This window comes from Montipora capricornis, chromosome 1 (assembly GCF_036669925.1).
Source record: "Montipora capricornis isolate CH-2021 chromosome 1, ASM3666992v2, whole genome shotgun sequence".
NCBI lineage: Eukaryota > Metazoa > Cnidaria > Anthozoa > Scleractinia > Acroporidae > Montipora > Montipora capricornis.
In genome coordinates this window covers 36,198,577-36,216,663 of record NC_090883.1, presented here as the reverse complement: position 1 = coordinate 36,216,663, position 18,087 = coordinate 36,198,577, and the positions used below count along the sequence as shown (strand labels likewise).

Here is an 18,087-nt window from a genome sequence, read left to right as displayed (position 1 = left end):
TGTGATCATATTGCGGGCTCAAGTTTAGAGCCCATTGAGGTCAACTCTTTTTTTAAATTCGATCGCTGACCAGGATCGCAGGCTCAAGCCAGGTTAACTTATTGTAAGAGTAAATAACCAGGGAGGTCCGCTTTTAGGCTTGGCTAAATCTAGGTTTATATTAGTACCTGACTGCAGCATAGTAGTAGTTACACATGTACCACAGAAGTATTAACCAAGAGAAAATTCATACATTTTACTTGTTAGCTTGACCACAAAATTATATCAGTTTGTTTGGTTATAATTTGCTTGTGCAGTTGTATATCTGTAGTTATATAGAAGGTTCTAGCAGAAAATTCACCTCATTTCATTGATTCACAGGGGGACAGGAAAGCCAGTCAGTTTTGTTCATTTTAGACGAGTTTGATCTCTTTACCAATCACAAGAACCAGTCATTACTGTACAACCTATTTGATGTGTCACAGACAGCCCAGACCCCTATTTGTGTTGTAGGACTTACTTGTAGGCTGGTTAGTATTTGAATACAGTGATATATAAAATGTATTATTGTTTTTAGATGTAGCTCAAATTTAATTTGGTAGAAGGTTAAAGGGGCACTGTCATTCTAAAAGTTCTGATTTTAGGTCAAAACTGGATAAAAATCTAAATTCGTACAGTGCAGTGTAGCTCATGTGTACCACAATGCATGTCATTCCTGACAACCCACTGAGAAGTTCTGAATTATATTTATGGCACAAAGTGCTATTCATATTTAATTTTTGGTGACTTTCTGAATATACCGTCTCCAAACTTGAAATGTAAGGGTCATTGTACATGCATGCAGAAACTCTGCATAGTCAATCTTAATAATTATGTCAAGAAAGAGGCAGAAGAATTAAATCAATATCTTCTCTATTATGAGTGTAGCCTCCAGTTAATTGAGTCAAAGCTATGTAGACCTCATTCTCTGCCCATTTTTTTGTTCCTTTCCTACCGGTATTTGTTTTGAGCGGAAATGCAGCTCGCTGAGTGCTCAGGAATACAATGTATTTCACTTCAACAAGACATTTAATTTGCTTTTATCCTTAGTGAATGTTTGCATGTTATGGTGTGCCTAGCACATAAGGTTTTCCTCTTGTCGGCATGTCTGGAGATACAGTACTTATCATTTTCTTGTTACATGTATTTGTTCCTAATTCAAATTATTATTGGGAAGAAACCATGCTTAAAAAAATCAAGGACATTGGATTCAAACCTGTGAAAAGCAAGAGGCTTTTCCCTGGCAGCATCTTGCCAGTTTTCAACTCGCAAAAGAAAAAAATAACCATGGCCGTGATGTGACACATGTAAATGATGATTCATAATAATATTTGCTCTATAAAGATGCTTTCTTCTTTGAGAATTCATTTACAGTGTATGTACACAAGACTGTTTAGTGAAATATTGAATTTGAGTTTAAGTAAACTCTGCAAGTACCATTTTGGTGTGGGGGAGAGTGGGTCGTGTCTCTAGAAAAAAACCCCTAGCACCCCTTTGTTCCCTGCCTACTCTTTTTCTGTACCTGGCAGCCTGAAATCTTAGTGACAGCCCTGTTTACATGATGTACATATCATTGCTTCATCTTTCTTCTAAAAGCCAATGAAGGCACTTAACCTCCTTTAAAGCAGGTAAAACAACTTTATGCTGTAATTTATAATTAGGTAGCCCACTGCAAGAACTGAAAGACATACAATCGCAAGATATAAAATTATAATGTAGATAAGTCACCAGAAACGCATTGTTTTCTTTAGGATGTGGTAGAACTTCTTGAGAAAAGAGTGAAGTCAAGATTCTCTCACCGGCAGATTCATCTCTTTAATTCAGAGACATTCGAAGATTACTTGCTAATAGTGAGGTATTGTTGTCTCAATTGCTGCTGTACAATAATTATGCATGTACTGCTCCCCTCGTCCAGTTATACATTAAAAGTTGATAAACTAAATAAAATATTTGGATCAGATACCAATCATGTGATAAAGAATGATATGTTTAAAACCAGTTGTATTCCAGGATAATTTTATAACATAAAATGTCCTTTTATGTTTATTTCTATTTTTATTATTTTCCAGGTCTGTATTGGGTTTGCCATCAAACTTTAAAGACAAACAGTTTGTCAAAGCTTGGAATTCCCACATCACGGTAGTATATCGTGTTGATTCAAGTATTAATGAGGCTGTCCTTCATGGTAGCTTTCCATATTTTGCTAACTGTTTACAGAGAAAATAGCTGCCCAGAGAGCACTTTTTAAAAAGTACTTCAAAGTTTTAACTTTGACATTTCAAAGAGAGAAAGCTACTAAAGCTAGCTTATTTCTGTCTGTAAAGACACTGTTGTTAAAAACGTTGCTTGAAGCCCAGCAGAGTTTGCAGCCATAATCTCTTTATTACATCTGCAGGAATTAATAGAAGATGATAAAGCCAAAGCAGTCTTCAAGAGGCAATACTGTGTAACAAAAGATGTTAGAAGCTTACATCGCCTGCTTGTAAGTTGCACAAATATGTACACTGCACAAACCACTTAATATTTAGTTTAGCCTATTAACAAGTGAACAGGGTCAGCAAAGTTACTTGAGAGCTCTTGCTGTCCACCGATGTTGCACAGGAGTGATTGCAGGACTTAGTTAGTAAGTTCTCTGCTCTGCTCTGAGTGGTGGTTCACCAAGTACTTCCATTTATATCCAGAAATGCACACCCAATTTTGAGATCCAATACAAAGTGTCCCTTTACATCCAAGGGCGCTTACCTTTTGTCTCCAATTTATTGTAAGTAATACTAAGGCAAGAATAGAGTACAAAATAAAGTTTCTTCTTTTTCTTTTTCTTCTTGTCAGAACTGGCCAACCAGAACTGTTAGTTTGCAAAGAAAATGCAAAAATGTGAAGGAACATTTGCATGATCCTCGCATTCTTCTGGAGGAGTATATAAAATAATTATCTTCTTCAAGGTGTGTAAATTTGAAGGTGTTGTGGCTGGTCAGTTCTGTCAAATGGAAAGCGTCTCAAGCCTTTGCTTCCTATTTCCAACAATACGGTGAGGCTAAAGGTTAGCCTTATTTTAAAGTCACTTAGGGTAAATGCAGCAGCTGTTTATACTTACTTGAGGAGTAGTATTTTGGAGAAACTCTGTGACATTCCAAGACAAATTAAATTATGTTGAAGTTGGGGAGTAGAGCAAGAAGACATTAGCGACATTTCTGGACATATCTGGGTACTTCGCTTTCCCCTCTCATTGAGAGGTAGCGGTTCAATTTCCTCTTATTTCAGTTGAGTTGCTTTGAAGGCCACAAATGAGATAACTGACTGTTATGGTTATGGTTAGCTTATACTGATATCTTTTCTCTATTAACTCTCTCAACCATAACATACTCCAAGGGTGGGACCACCACACCAGGCACTATATCTCCAGAGAGTTATGGTAATGAATCCTATCCACCTGGCATGACTATTGCGTGGGTGGGAGTGAAGGGTAGGGGGTGGGGTGGGGGTGGTTGTTGAAGGCTACCATCGCTGAAACAACCCTAACGTTTACAAAAATACAAACCTTGGGCCTTAACATGATGTGTTAGATAATTTTTAGGCCTAAGGTTAGCATTTTTGCAAAGGCTTGGGTTGTTTCAGCTAGGGTACCCTTAACCCTTATCCCCCACCCACAGAATAGTCATGCCGTATCCAACCAAAAGGTTGAGCAACGTGGCAGGCAATGCGTTGGTCAACAGTCAACCAATAGTTGACCCAGTCTGCCTTGAGTCCATTCCAAGCATGTTATCCTGTGCATCAAACCAAGATCCAGTCCACTCACAGTTCTATTAAAACATCATCTTTTACAGGCCCTTCCAGTATGCAGCATTTCTCATGATCATCCATTTATAGAACCCAAAGACTTGATTGATGCACAGTCAAAATTAGCTGTGGACTGTAAAGCTGCCATGTTATGTGGTAGGTATGTTATAAAGTGTATATGTTCTTGTGATGTATTGTGCTTGACTGAAAACTATTTCGTAAAGTTGGAGTGTATGGGTTTGCCCACATTTGCCTTAAGGTCTACATCCTCTTCCATTCTTTCGAAAAGCAATAAATAAATAAAAGAAGTTATTTCATTTAGAGAAGCAATAATCAATGCTTTTTATTTCTTTTTGTTTTCAAATTTTGAGTTCAGTAAAAAACAACTTCTAAGTAAAATTATGGTACAAGGTGCTCTCAAAAACTTGAAAACCTGATTACTTCAGAACACCTCCTACCATACTGTATTATTTTACCCTTGGTTACTTCTTACATCAAGCTTAATATTTTTACATTATGACAGTACTTTATTCCAAGCTTCAGGGCTGTTCATTTTTCAAGAAAAAAAGAAAAATCTAGGAAGTTTGAACAAGGGGCCAACTTGAATGGGTCAAACTTGATGTAAGAAATGTCCTCTAAATTTTAAGAGCCTTAAATTTTACTTTCTCTTCCTAGGTGTTTCAGTTTTAGAGCTCTGCTTGATCATTGCCATGAAACACCTGACCACAACATTTGAAGGGGAACCGTTCAATTTTGAAATGGTGTATAAAGGTATCTTACTACAGAAGCTTTCTTTTTTTCTCTTTGAAAATGGATTATGGGTAAGTGTATTGTTAAAAGCAAGTGCTTGTCGAATCACTTTGTAAATGTGGCATTTGCTTGTGAGGGTAACATGCCAGTGAACTTACCATACATAAAAAATAGAACAATGGAATGGAAGGATAGTTGACATGCCAACAGACTGACTGACAGACGAACAAAATAAAATATTGTTAAACATTCAAACAGACCAATTAACTGGGGTGAATCCAGAAAGTGATGATAGTACGAACTATATATGAAACGTTTTTTATCTTGCCCTCTATTTTTAGTCTTTGAGTATGATTCTTGAACAGTTACCCGCATGAGTGTTCTTTTTCCAACCGTTCAATGCACTTTGAGAAGGCTAACTTTTCTTTTCCGACATTCTTTCCAGAATATCAAAAATTCTCCCAAACCAGAGGCCACTCTGTGCAGTCTTTTGAAAAACCTGTTGTGCTGAAGGTAAACCTTATGGACAATGAGCAACCATCCATTGATTGATCATGAAATCCAATAAGGGAAACCAAGTGGTGGCATACATGTATAGTGCTGGGCATACTATCCTGGAAAAAACTGAGTCTTATTTTGGCTCATGACTGAATTGGATCACCAATCATGCTATTTTGATCCATATTGATATTGTGATTAATCATTTTCTACTCTTTCGAAATTGGGTAAGGATCTAGTGAATCAAGAACTCCCAACAATAACACCTATTGTAGCTCTTTGGGGTGATTTCATTATGCAAATTGTCCCAAAAGAAAAATCAACTGCACTAATTTTCTGTAAACTTATTTCTGTAAACTTTAATTTACTGTATTGTATGCGGCAAAAAGAGCAATGCTCTTGCTCTGTTTTTGTATTTTCTTGATACAGCGTCTCATTTCCTACCTTTTCAAAGCACTGTCTATAATGTGCCAAAACTGCTCAAAGGGAAAATAAAGCATACAAAAAGTTGTCTTCTGCTTTTTTCCCAAGAGTACCATCAAAACCTGAAAAGAGCAACTAGGTACATATACATAGACCTGTTCTGTAATGGCTGCCCCATAAAATATTCTTTTTTTATATATTCTAATAACTTAGCCTTTCTAGCCTCGCTATGACAAGCAAAAAGTTCAAAAGAATATTTGTTCAAAAATGAGGACATTAGGTCGAGTTAACATATATTAAATACAAAGGAATGTAGAGACCTGTTGTTGCTTTTTACGAAAGTGGTCTTTGTAACCTGCATTTCAAGTTGTGTTTTCTCTTGTTCTTTTCAGGCATTTGAACACCTGATAGCTGTAGAATTTGTGAAGTCGATTGACAGCTTAGCCAAAAATACTCCAAAAGAATTCAAACTTGTGACATTGTTAGTGGATCCCACTCAAATAAATGAAGCAGTTCAAAAATATCCAGATTGTCCCACAGAAGTCAGACAATGGGCGATGAATGCTGTGGTAGATTAAATAAGAAGTCGGTGCCAATGTTTGGATCTGTCCAATTTCAGATGTAAAAACCTCCATGCATACAGAAGATTAGCTCTTTGATGTTTGAAACAGCACAAAGCTACAAGTATTTTAGAGATTGTCTCAAAATTGTATTAATTGTAGCTCTCAATGGACTGACGTGTCTCTATGACCATGACCAACCTTGGTCCCTGACATGAAAATGAAGGTACCTTGTGTAGAAGGGGGCAGCTCTCTCATTTAATACATTGTGATAAGGAAAATATTGACTTGGAGCCCAGGAAATGCAGCCAATATTGTAATTACCGGTAGTGCAGGCCCAGAGGATAACAATGAAATTAGGACCCCATTATCTCAAAGATTTGTGATACTTATGGTATAAAGTAACAGTGTTATTTGAAATAACTTGTTACGGTTGTTATGAAAATAGTGACAGTGTCTGTAATTTCATGACAACTCAGCAAACCGATTGACAGTGGGAAGTAGATGCAAGGTACAGTTATTCCTGACCAATGGCTTAAAGTGTACTTGCAGTTCATTGTGACTAGCTTTAGAACAGGAAGATTATTCAATGTACAATATTAACAATATTATACCAGTTGCTGTGACTGGATCAAGCCGAATAGAGAAGAAATTCTCCACTAGGTTTAACCCATTGTCGTCAACTGGAGCCACCCTGGACTGCGCAAGTAAAATCGTCTGGCGTTAGACAGAGTAAATCCATTAAGCCTCACTCCCAGGACTCAATAGGTTAAATAAGGACATGCAAATGACAAGGGCAAGAGACCAGTGTTTTTTTTTTGTTGCACTAATTCAATAAAGCTATGTTAAGGACGGTCCCTACTCTTGTATTCTGCGCATCTCCAGATACTCGGATTTCCTATCGGTTGTCCTATCCAATGCAGGGATATTTTTGTGCGGTTTAAAACTATTCAGAGAAAGCAGAACTTAGCAAGTGCTCTTGCTATCCAAAAAGAAAATCAGGGGTAGCCATGCATTTTTCAGAGATAATTAAGCTTTAATTTGGAAAGGAATGCCATACATTGCTTTGTATTTTAAAAATTTTAACTAATATTGTTGATTAATTATCTTTGAAAAATGCATGGCTACCCCTGATTTTCTTTTTGGATTTTAATAACACTTGTTGAGATCTGCTTTTCCCGCATATCCATACAACCGCGCAAAATGTAAGGTCAAGAAAAACTGCAAACTGTTGAGAGAGAGGTGATTTCAACATCTCAAGTTCTTATGTTAGTGTCAAAAAGATATCATAAATTTAATAAAAACAATTAAATGGTCAACCTTTTATTTTCTTGTGACATCGTCCCTTTAAGTGCATAAGTGCATTATTTTTTCAGGCCTTAGGGGTTTCAAATTCACTAATTAAGAGATATGGTGCAGTGTGATTAGTAATACATAAAATGAGGTGAAATAGAGGAGGCAGTGCTGTGCAGTGGTCAATGCGCTTGCCTTGCGATCTGGGGATCTCCAGTTCGAGAAATGTTCTGACCACTGATTGTTTCTGGTAGTCCCTGGTTCATCTTCTCAGCTGCACTATGTCTTGTAAAACATACAATGAGGTGAAATATAGGCTTGGCTTTCCTGTCAAGTTTAAAATTGTTTAAGGCCCAAAGAAGGCCTTCAACAAGTTTTAACACTTTAAGAGGATCGACTCTACAACACTGTATCACCAAACAACCATGTTACAGTACCATGTGAAACAAAACTTTGTAACCCCCCATTAATTTTTACATCACTGGGAAGCAATTAGCAGGTTCAAATGAAACTCCTTGGAAAAAGAAAAATTTACAGTTAAGGTGGCTTTGAATCCACTTCAGAAAATTCTTGTTAACTTTGCAGAGTTTCATCTGTGTCACAATGAGTGCATCTTGTTAAGGAATAATATTATTGGTTGCTATCTTATATGGCATCATAAAATTGCCTTAAAATGTGAAACGCTGTCTTAGACTCAATCCTTTGGAGAAGGCAGTTCTTTGAAATAATAATTGTTGGATCTGGTTTGAGCCCATGTAAGCTTTGTCTTTCATTGTAAAATACATTAAAATATGACCGTGATAGCAAACAGAAGTGCACCATTTTGGTACAATGGATATTCTTGTAGATTTGGATACAATTTAATTAAATTGGGTGCACACACACATACCTCCCCCCCTTCCTGAGGTGACCTGCGGTTTTCTAATACAACCGGTATTCTCCAAAAAAAAAAAGTCACCAGTCAGCTACGACATTCCTTGATGGTGTACCCCGTCCTAAGAAAAATCCTGGATCTGCCCCTGAGTCACTTCTTATGGGTTTACAGGCACAGATGCTATCCTCACTCTGTTGTGCTGTACAAGGACTGGGTCCAGTGTGCAACTGGACTTTTGCTTTGCTCATTTTTTGTTCTGTCAGGGGTTTGGGGGGGGGGGGGGGTTCTTTTTCGTTGGTGTTGATTGAATTCCATATTTTCTTATTTTGTGAATACAAATTACCTTTATTGTGTTGCTAGGATTTTCTTTGTCAAGTGGCAAATGAAATTTGAAACAGATAAAGGAATATGTGGGATTTGTACTTTGCAGCTAGTGGCACTAGTTCTATGCCCTTAGTACTCAACCAGTCGCACTGCTTGAGCCTGGGCTTCATTTTGAAAAGTCTTTTTAGATATTTGCTTCGAGACATCAGCCAATGTTTAGCTCGCAATTGGGCAGGTACAAAACACATGTCACAAGCCCTAGGTCATTGTTTTGTCTCGAAACAACCCTATTAATCAGTTTACAAATGTCAACATTAGGCCTAAAAGCTTTCGTTTAGGTCTAATCAAGCTTAAGGTATGTTTAGGATTCTTTCTGTATTTGTAAAACACGATATACTCCCTGGGATTATTTCACCCAAGTCTTCGTGGAAAATGAAGGAAGAGAAATTATACGGCCCAGTTAAGAGAAGTTTAAATCTCTTTTCCTTAAAGACAAATGTTTTACATGACAGCAAATTAAAGATCGATAAATTTCTCTCCTATAACAGGGTAGCAAGCTTTACTATTTCATCAGCCATGTTAACTGTGATTGGGTATGACAACTGACCCGGTAAAAGGACTCGTCTAGCATTTAGCCAATCAGATTTGCGAGATTTCTGCGTGATAGCCAATCATTTTGTAACGCGGGAAACATCAACCAATCACCAGTGTAACAACAAGCGCGAACGATGCAAACTGAAAGAGATGCATGAAACTTGAATGTGTATTGAATTTGCGAGGAAATTGGTCCTTTTTCCTCTCTCCCAATGGAGGCTTTTCTCAAGCTAGAAAAAATTGGAGAGGGGACGTATGGAGTCGTGTATAAAGCAAAGGACAGAGAAACTGGGCAAACTGTTGCGCTGAAAAAGATACGACTTGATACGTGAGTGATATCTGTGACCTTGGCTAGCTTACTACACAAAAGTAGGGACTTCATCAGAGACAGTCCTGACGTGAAAATCGTGCGACAATTGGTCTCAAACTTCGAAAAGAAACTTAATCTTATGTTCACTGCGGTGGAAAGAAAATTGGTCGAAAGAACATGATGGCGAACAATGAATGGGACGTCACGTTGTTCGCATAATTTGGTTCTTGGTTGCTGTTTGCATTGTTCACAAGAGTTCAGGTTTGGTTAAAAAATGAGCTTTGTGTTGCAGGGAATCTGATGGAGTCCCAAGTACAGCGATAAGAGAAATATCTTTGTTGAAAGAATTGAATCATCCCAATGTTGTCAGGTATGTGCTGCCTTCTTGCTGGCTTCAATGGCCTCTATAAGCTTATTATGTACATAGGCTTTTCCTTTATTCAAATTTTGTTTCTGAGATAGTCCGTTTCTTAGCCTCCTTACCTCGCCGTTATTTCCTATAAGTTGAGGAGAAAACCTTGCAGAAATCACAAATAAGCGCTATCAATACACCCATAATATAGTTAACGAGGAACTTGACCTTCGCGTGCTTTAGATTTTCGATGCCTCAAGTGAGTGTTTATTTGAGTAATGAGCGATTGGGAGTGAATGGTGAAAGTGAAAATCGTTTTAAATTAACTTAACTGCAAGGAAAAGTTTTATAGTCAAAATTGGCCACATCAAAGGCTATCACGTGCCTCCAGTTAGATATCTGAATTTTAATTAAACTTTATTTGGCTTTTTTTTGTTTTTATCCTTGAGCCGTATCTCAGTCGCACTAACGAAAGGTAAGACATCTTCTGAACAAATGAGCAAGCTTAATTAAAGAAGCACAATACGTTTTACGTGTAAATTTTATGTGATTGAAATTTCAAGTTGTAATATGAGCGCCCATTATGGGTAAGGATAACTTTACATCGCATTGGCTTTTTATCGCGCTCACAGAAGACATTTTAAGCTCCAAAAGAAAAAGAAGCTACCGGCATAAGCAGAAATGAACTGGGGCTTAAACAACGGTGGAGAAACGAGCATTAAGCCCATCATCGAAACGAAACTTATTCTTACATATCATCAAATCGTAAAATTACATTGTCACTCTATTCTTTTTAATGCTGTATGACCACGTGTTAAGTGAGAGCAAGAAAACGAAACCATTTGCGTTCTTCAAAACTTCTGTCTTGTGGGCGGGTAGATTTTACCAGAATTGAAGTTATTGATTTTTTATTAATAGAGCGGTTTTCAATTGAGTGTCGAAAGTAATTAGTGAATTACTTTGGTTTTGCATTACCTCACTCATTGATTGGTTCAAAGTTCTCGCGCCACTTTTTCAACCAATCAGAAGTGAAACCAAAACCAATCGTGGCTTGCACATGCACATTTTCCCACGCTTTCCCTCCGTCCTTTTTGATTGGCCAAAGTAATTAGTTTGGTTTTGGTTTTATGACACTCGATTGAAACTCGCTCTAACTTATCTAATTGTAATTATTTGCTGTGACACTTGGTACTAAACAAATCTCTGGAGATTATTTGTTGAACTAGTTTGTTAATATTGCAAGTGTTGCACTGAAGATTTAAGATTTTAAGATTTATTATTATGCACTATTGCAGAAAATACATAATGGACATAACAATTAAAAAAAAGAAGGAGGAAAAAGTGTGTAGTAGTGGCCATAGTTGCAAATGCTTTCGAGATGGCCACTACCACAGGAATTAGATGATACATATATATACATACATATAATTTCTTTCTTTGAGTAGAACGTATTTCGTAGAGCGCTCAACTCAATCGATTGAGGAGCAATCACTATGACTTCACACAAGTTTAGGTTTCACGAGTAACCATCGTTTTAATGCTACAGAACTGTTTTGTATGGTACAAGTACCACACTCATCACTGAGGCAATTTTAACGACTGGAGTTCAGTTCATTAAAACGATGGTTACTCGTGAAACCTAAACTTGTGTGAAGTCATATATATACATGTATATAGAAGTGAACTGGCAACGTAAATAGTACAGATAAAAATTAAATTAATAGTAATAAGTTAACAAATTGACAAATTCACATACAGTGTAAATATACAATATTATTTACATCAATGAGTTGCATCTAAGGAGTCTTACATTAAGTTCACACACACAAAATAAATAATAATAATAATAATGTAATAATAATAATAATAATAATAATAATAATAATTGGTAGTGCTTTTTTTATTCCCTCCTGCACCATTCTTTTTGCACTTTTGGTCTGATGTTTGCTTGTTTTGCAAGCTAATCACATTTCCTTATCTACTTAAATTACAAACTAGTAGTAACCTCGAATTATTGAAGTGCATTTGGCAGTTGCTTTGGAAGCAAAGGAGAAGGGTAGGGAAAGAAGCAATCTTTTTTTACCAAAGTTTGAGGATCAATATGAGCATGTACTTGTTGAGATGGTTTCAATAAGTGCCAGGTACTAAGACTCATTTGACAGGATTGAAATACTTTGCCCTTGGCTTGACACTGAATCATGAGTAAATGTGGTCTATTTGATTTAAGAAAGTAAGAAGTGATAATCACATTGATTTACCCCAGCAGTTCTCTAACCCAGTCACTCCTGAATCAGCCCTCATTGAAGAGTAAAGTCATCTGATGTTATACAGAGTAAAAGCTGTAAATGACTCTCTTGGCTGGGAAAGGCTATAGATGTAGATAATAGGGCCGTTTCTATGAGAGAAAATAAGCCACGGCGTACATAATACGCGAAAGGAACTATTTATCCGAGTATAAACTCCAAGGCCAGGATAAGCCACGGCTTGAGAAAGCCATGAATGTAGATTTTGTACCATTTATACGGGGTGTTTGCGTCTTATGTAAGCCGCGGCCAGAGTAAGCCGCGGCTTATTTTCTGCTGTATAAACGGCCCTATTACTACCCCTTTTAACCTGTAAACGGCTTCCATTAACAAGTAAAGTCATGTGAAGTTAGTTGGATCATCTTTTGTATACCAGATAATAATATTACTTATGGCCATAAAACAATAGCAAAAATCAATATAACAATACCTAATCAGAAATTTTTAATTGGTCTAACATGGCTTTTTTCTCTTGCAACATTTTAGTCTGGTATATGGAAGTCTACCCCATTTGAGACAGAGTAAACTATTCAGTTGTCACTTTTTGGGTGGAAAGGGTCAAACAGCTGAATTTGGAAAATAAGCCATTAGCTTTACTCAACTGATAAGCAGACATGGAAATTTTGCATAAGAATAAACCAGAGATGCCTGAGTTTTGAAAAGGAGATTATAATGTTGACTTAAGGTGTCCTCACCTGTTGAAATGGAATTGCATAACATTGCAAGCATATAATAATAATTTTTGTTATGTTTTCACAGAAGCTCGTGACCTTGACCTTGGTTCAGAGCTGATTTTTTGAGGTTAAAAATTTCCTCATTTGCATTTCCCCAGGAGCACATGCAACTTTAATCTTTTTGTCCATATTTGGCCCTAAAATCCCCAGCTTTGTTCCAAGGAAAAGAGTTACAAGTTACGCGCTTCAAGGTTGTGTGCTTCTGGCTTTTATTATGCTTTGCGCTTTTCAAAACTGCAATTCCCAGAATCCCCTTAACGAAAACCCAGTGTATGCCCCTCCTGAATTTGCTGTTTCCTTTCATAGATTACTAGATGTGGTCCACGGTGACAAAAAGCTGTTCCTTGTTTTTGAGTACCTTGATAGAGATCTTAAAAAGTATATGGATTCTGTGTCTGCAGGAGGAATTTCTTTACAGTTAGTGAAGGTGATTAACATAACTGTAATATCTAAAAATGCTTATTCACTGGCAGCACTGTCAACTAAGGTTGAGGTAATGTTTCAACCAGCAACATTGGCCAAAGTTCTGCTGGCCCATAATTTAGTCATTAATACCTGGTTTATGACCACAAATTTTCACACAGCTGTAATCTGTTTCAATGATGCTATTCTCCCTAAATAAAGAAAGGATTTATATAACATCACTGCTAAATGGCACAACCATTGCAAAGGTCACTGGTAATTTTCCCATTGTCTGGGAGGCATGGTGGCCTCATGGTTAGTGTGCTCGACTCCGGAGCAAATGGTCCGGGTTAGAGTCCTGGCCGGGGACATTGTGTTGTGTTCTTGGGCAAGACACTTTACTCCCACGGTGCCTCTCTCCACCCAGGTGTATAAATGGGTACCAGGGAAAATGCTGGGGGTAACCCTGCGATGGACTGGCATCCCATCCAGTGGGGAGTAGAAATACTTCTAGTTGCTTCATGCCATGGAAACCGGGATAAGCTCCGTCCTGATGGGGCACTTGGCTCAGACTTTACCTACTTTTTCAAATCTCATAATAAATTTTTTTACCCCCCCCCCCCCCAAAAAAAAATGCATACTCATTGTTTTGCAGTTCTGTTGGGGGGTAAACAAGGTGTTTATGGGATTTGAGAGAGTAGAGAATTCTGTGTTGGTTTTTGTCCTCTCCTTCCCTATACTACTCGAGTCAATATTTGATTTTTTTTAATTTTTCTTTGCAGAGTTATCTATACCAGCTACTAAGTGGCATAGCATTCTGCCATTCCCATAGAATTTTACACAGAGATCTTAAACCTCAAAACCTTCTGATAGACACCCAGGGGTCAATAAAACTAGCTGATTTTGGCTTGGCAAGGGCATTTGGTGTCCCAGTCAGGTCTTACACCCACGAGGTGGTAACTCTGTGGTACAGAGCTCCGGAGATTCTTCTAGGGTGCCGCTATTATTCAACTCCTGTGGATGTCTGGAGCATTGGGTGTATATTTGCAGAAATGGTCAGTAGTTGAGGCTTTCAATGGATTTTTCGTGAATTTCTTTACATTTTCAACCCAATCTGAGCATGTTAATCCTTTATCATACTACAGCTTCAGCTCTCCTTTGATTTCATATCACTCAAATGAACATTAAAAAGTTCACTATACTTTAATAAGGTCCAAAGATATGGAATGCCTTACCACCTTCTGATTATCATACTATTTATTATCCAACTGTATTAGTTATTGTACAGAAAGCACGCGAAACGAGTACAAATATTCCATGATATTGTACTGTAACAGTAGAGAACCGGTTTGACTAGTTCAGTTGCTGACGTTGCCCTGCCCGCACAAATCTGTCACACGTTCTCTGTTGTTTACAATTCATTTGCTAAAAATTTAGTGCAAAAAAGTTGGACAATAAATAGCTTATTAGATGTTTTGGTGTGTAGTATCGCTGAGTATTTCTACTCGTTTTTTGTATTTTGACTCACCCTAGCGGGCTCATCAAAATACAGAACAACTCATAAAAATACTCAGCGATACTACACGCTAATTTATTATACGTATTGATGGTGAATAAAATAAATTAAAGTTGAAATATTCATTTGTTAAACCCAAATGTTTTCTTTAAACTATACACCTTTCCTTGAATTTTCGCAGATAACAAGAAGAGCACTCTTTCCTGGAGACTCTGAAATTGATCAACTTTTTCGAATATTTAGGTAAAAAGCATCTGGTATAATTTTATTGTTAATTTTTGGACAATTTAGCTTTAGACAGCTGCTATGCAATGTTGCAAGTAAGTATCTGTTCCTTTATCAACAGAACACTTGGTACTCCAGATGAAAGGTTATGGCCTGGTGTATCAGATTTGCCTGACTATAAAAATTCTTTCCCAAAGTGGCCAGTGCAAAATCTTCTACAGGTTATTCCTGCCCTAAGTCAGCCAGGTGCAGACTTGTTGCAGGTAAGAGCAACAAATAGTGAACTGCACCAAATAATGGTTCAAGGGTTATAAGGCACGGCTGTAGCCATTATGAGGCAATCAGAGGCACTTGCCTCCATCATTTTCTTTGCATTTTAATAATGCAGGATCCCAGTGCAGTCTTTACCTGTAGGCATAAAAAGCACCCAAATCAATTCAAATTAATATGATTAATACTTTCTTAATACGAATTTAACCATGGACCTTGCCTCAGTCATAATTATTTCCTTGCTACATCGTACAGCCATGTAAGGGGCATCTCCAACTTGGCAAATTAAATTAAAATTGTCTGCCGTTAAGTCTTACTCCCAGGGGTCAATGGGTTGAAACCCTGAGAATATTTTTATTTAAAGTTTGGGCGCAAGGTTGCCGTAGATGTGGAAGTACACACCTCCCTGAAATTTTACCTTGAGCTCTATGCCTAAATTTGATGTTCAAGTGGCACATTTTGAGTATTCTGATGGTTATCCACTCAGCTAAGTGAGGTTTTCTTTGTACAGTATGTTTCAATTCCACTTTGATCTGGTACGCATGACTAGTTCTTGTGAGATTATTGGTGCTGACTGCTGCATGAATAAACAAAGTATGTTTACCTGGAAGTGATAAAGAAGTCTATTGCTGAAGTCTCTTTTGCTCAGTTGAGTACTAAATAGGTTTATGTATTTATGTTAAATGTCTTGGACACCGTTCAATTGATGATGAATTTGTTTTATCTTTACACAGCAAATGCTCACATATGAACCAATAAGTCGTATATCTGCAAGGAATGCTCTTAGCCACAGGTTCTTCAGTGATGTCAAAAGAAGTATTCCCAAGTCATAGACAACTCTAATTTAAAGACAGGAAAGAAAAAAATCTGCAAAAACAGACTTTCGTCCTTTTGCACAATACTGGTGTTTTTTGCAGATTCTTTATGGTGTTCAAAACACATTGGAGAGAATCATCAGTTTGCTTCAGGTGTTTCCTGCAGCTTTATCATTCAACATAAATTGCTATTGTCTGCCATCAGTCACTGAAGGAAAACAGGTTTGTGGTGGCAAATGTAATTTGACGGCAGCAAAAACTACGGGATCTGAACTTTATATAGAGTCCACATCTATGAAAAGTGTGATTAAAGGATGAAAAGTTACATCTTGAACCTGATTCATTGCACAATGCAATAACTTAAATGACAAAAGATCATTTTTAAACATTGCTGTATCTATTTATTATATTTTGGAACATTCACACTCATTAACACAATTAGGGACACTGCATGAATTTTTTATGCTAATCAAAGCACCTTCATTTGGGGTGCTTAAAACCCATACCTTACAAGAAAAATGAACTTACATTTTTGGGTGTACTGTACATTATTTTCTGTTTGAGTGTTTGATGATAATATTGTTGTAGATACACCCAATTTCTTATGAAAATTTGAAAGCATTTATATTGCTTAATTTACTTAGTATACTCCTGAAATAAAAGTGATTTATTAATAAAGACATCAAAAATTTGCTCCTTGGTTGTTTCTGCTGAGTGCAACTGCAATCTTGTGCTTGAACACATAATTATTGACATTAAATGACATTATTTTAGTCTTAGCCCTTTCCTTCCTGAGAGCAAGACTTAAAAGATTTTACTGTTCGGTCACCCATAATACCAAATGCCCAAAATACTTCTCTCATCAGTGGGGGCTGCTGTTTAGGTGTAAATGGGTTAACATAATCTACAACCGTGGACAAATTCCTTCGGGACACTTGTATTATTTTATCTCTGTTCAGTACTCATTTCTGGGACTTCAGGTGCTCCCCCACCGTCACACAATCAAATCAATGTCGGGCATAATCTGGTCACTTTCAGTCATGTACACTGTTATCACTTCAATAGACCATTTTCGAGTTCATGTCTACCTCCTCTTCAAAGAAAGTCTAAGTGCAAAGTTTTCGTTAATTGAAAATTAGTTTTCATTCATATGTAAAGTAGAACTAATTACCGTGACAAAAACTTCGCACTTAGACTCGCTTTGAAGAGGAGACGAACGTGAACTCGGAAATGGCCTATTCCCCCAAGCAACATTGAATAGGAGGGCTAACCTTGCAAAAGAATCCAGAATACGCGATAAAAGGTGAGTTGAACAATAAAATGTTTGTCCCAAGGAATTTGTCCATGTCTGTAGGTCCACCCAAAACCTGTCCCCTTTTAAGGACCTCACCTGGCCAAAGGCAAAAATGTTGGCTATATCCAACTGCACCCAAGGTGTTGTAATGGAGAAAACTTGAGGGAGATGTCAGATTTTGACGGTACGATGTTGACTTACTACATTTGCTTGCAACGAGCAGTATGACCATGCCTTTCTCCCATCTTACCCATGCACAGCTTGTGAATGCCATAAAGGTGTCTTTGGGCTTAATTTGTCACAATACTAGTGGTTGAGTTCTGGTGTAAGTTGCATGTGAAAGGCTTAAGCAAAATTGTTGTATCATCCTAAATTTCCCTTAATTAAGAAACAATGACATGTTTTTTTAAGTGATAGGTAAATCTAGGGAACCCTGAATTACAAGTCCAGCACCCCAATCGCTACACCAGGCTGCCTCTGCTTCTTATACCATGGTCAAATTAATTCTGGTTCAGTAATTTATTTATAATACCGGTATTTATGGCATTTCAATACCTTACTAAAGGTGGTAGTGTGGTTCAGCTTCAACATGTAAGCTTTTAGGTAAAATTTTAATGTGAAGAACAGCTCCCCTCCGCCAACATTTGGCCAACAGCTTTATTTATGTTTTGCTGAAAAGATAACTGCTTTTAGGCCATCAGTAAGGTGTTTGAAGTCTGTTGGGCCACTGCCAGCTTTTAAATCTGATAGTCTTT

General features: G+C 37.3%; 2 protein-coding genes across 3 annotated transcripts in view; both read left to right on the top strand.

Moving 5' to 3' along the window:
* The window catches only part of LOC138040695 (origin recognition complex subunit 4-like), a 14,310-nt gene extending 7,431 nt beyond the window's left edge, over window positions 1-6,879 (top strand). For both annotated transcript variants that reach the window (XM_068886381.1, XM_068886377.1), the window contains exons 6-13: window positions 361-509; window positions 1,770-1,873; window positions 2,088-2,157; window positions 2,414-2,500; window positions 3,843-3,951; window positions 4,471-4,566; window positions 4,991-5,058; window positions 5,859-6,879. In XM_068886381.1, the coding sequence (XP_068742482.1) occupies window positions 361-509; window positions 1,770-1,873; window positions 2,088-2,157; window positions 2,414-2,500; window positions 3,843-3,951; window positions 4,471-4,566; window positions 4,991-5,058; window positions 5,859-6,044 (869 nt within the window). In that variant the 3' untranslated portion in view covers window positions 6,045-6,879. The remainder of the gene's footprint in view (window positions 1-360; window positions 510-1,769; window positions 1,874-2,087; window positions 2,158-2,413; window positions 2,501-3,842; window positions 3,952-4,470; window positions 4,567-4,990; window positions 5,059-5,858) is intronic.
* A 2,350-nt stretch (window positions 6,880-9,229) lies between these two features.
* On the top strand, window positions 9,230-16,731 carry LOC138040638 (cyclin-dependent kinase 2-like). Its single transcript, XM_068886330.1, has 7 exons — window positions 9,230-9,439; window positions 9,714-9,791; window positions 13,117-13,237; window positions 13,995-14,267; window positions 14,910-14,971; window positions 15,075-15,216; window positions 15,958-16,731. The coding sequence occupies exons 1-7, from the start codon at window positions 9,324-9,326 to the stop codon at window positions 16,054-16,056; spliced, it is 891 nt and encodes a 296-aa protein (XP_068742431.1). The 5' UTR covers window positions 9,230-9,323; the 3' UTR covers window positions 16,057-16,731.
* The last annotated feature ends 1,356 nt before the right edge of the window (window positions 16,732-18,087 follow it).

Excerpts from the sequence above, each read along its gene's own strand:
- LOC138040638 (XM_068886330.1), top strand. The coding sequence starts at position 9,324 with ATGGAGGCTTTTCTCAAGCTAGAAAAAATTGGAGAGGGGACGTATGGA. Across the intron at positions 9,792-13,116 it reads AATCATCCCAATGTTGTCAG|ATTACTAGATGTGGTCCACG; the intron begins GTATGTGCTGCC and ends TTCCTTTCATAG. Across the intron at positions 15,217-15,957 it reads CAGGTGCAGACTTGTTGCAG|CAAATGCTCACATATGAACC; the intron begins GTAAGAGCAACA and ends ATCTTTACACAG.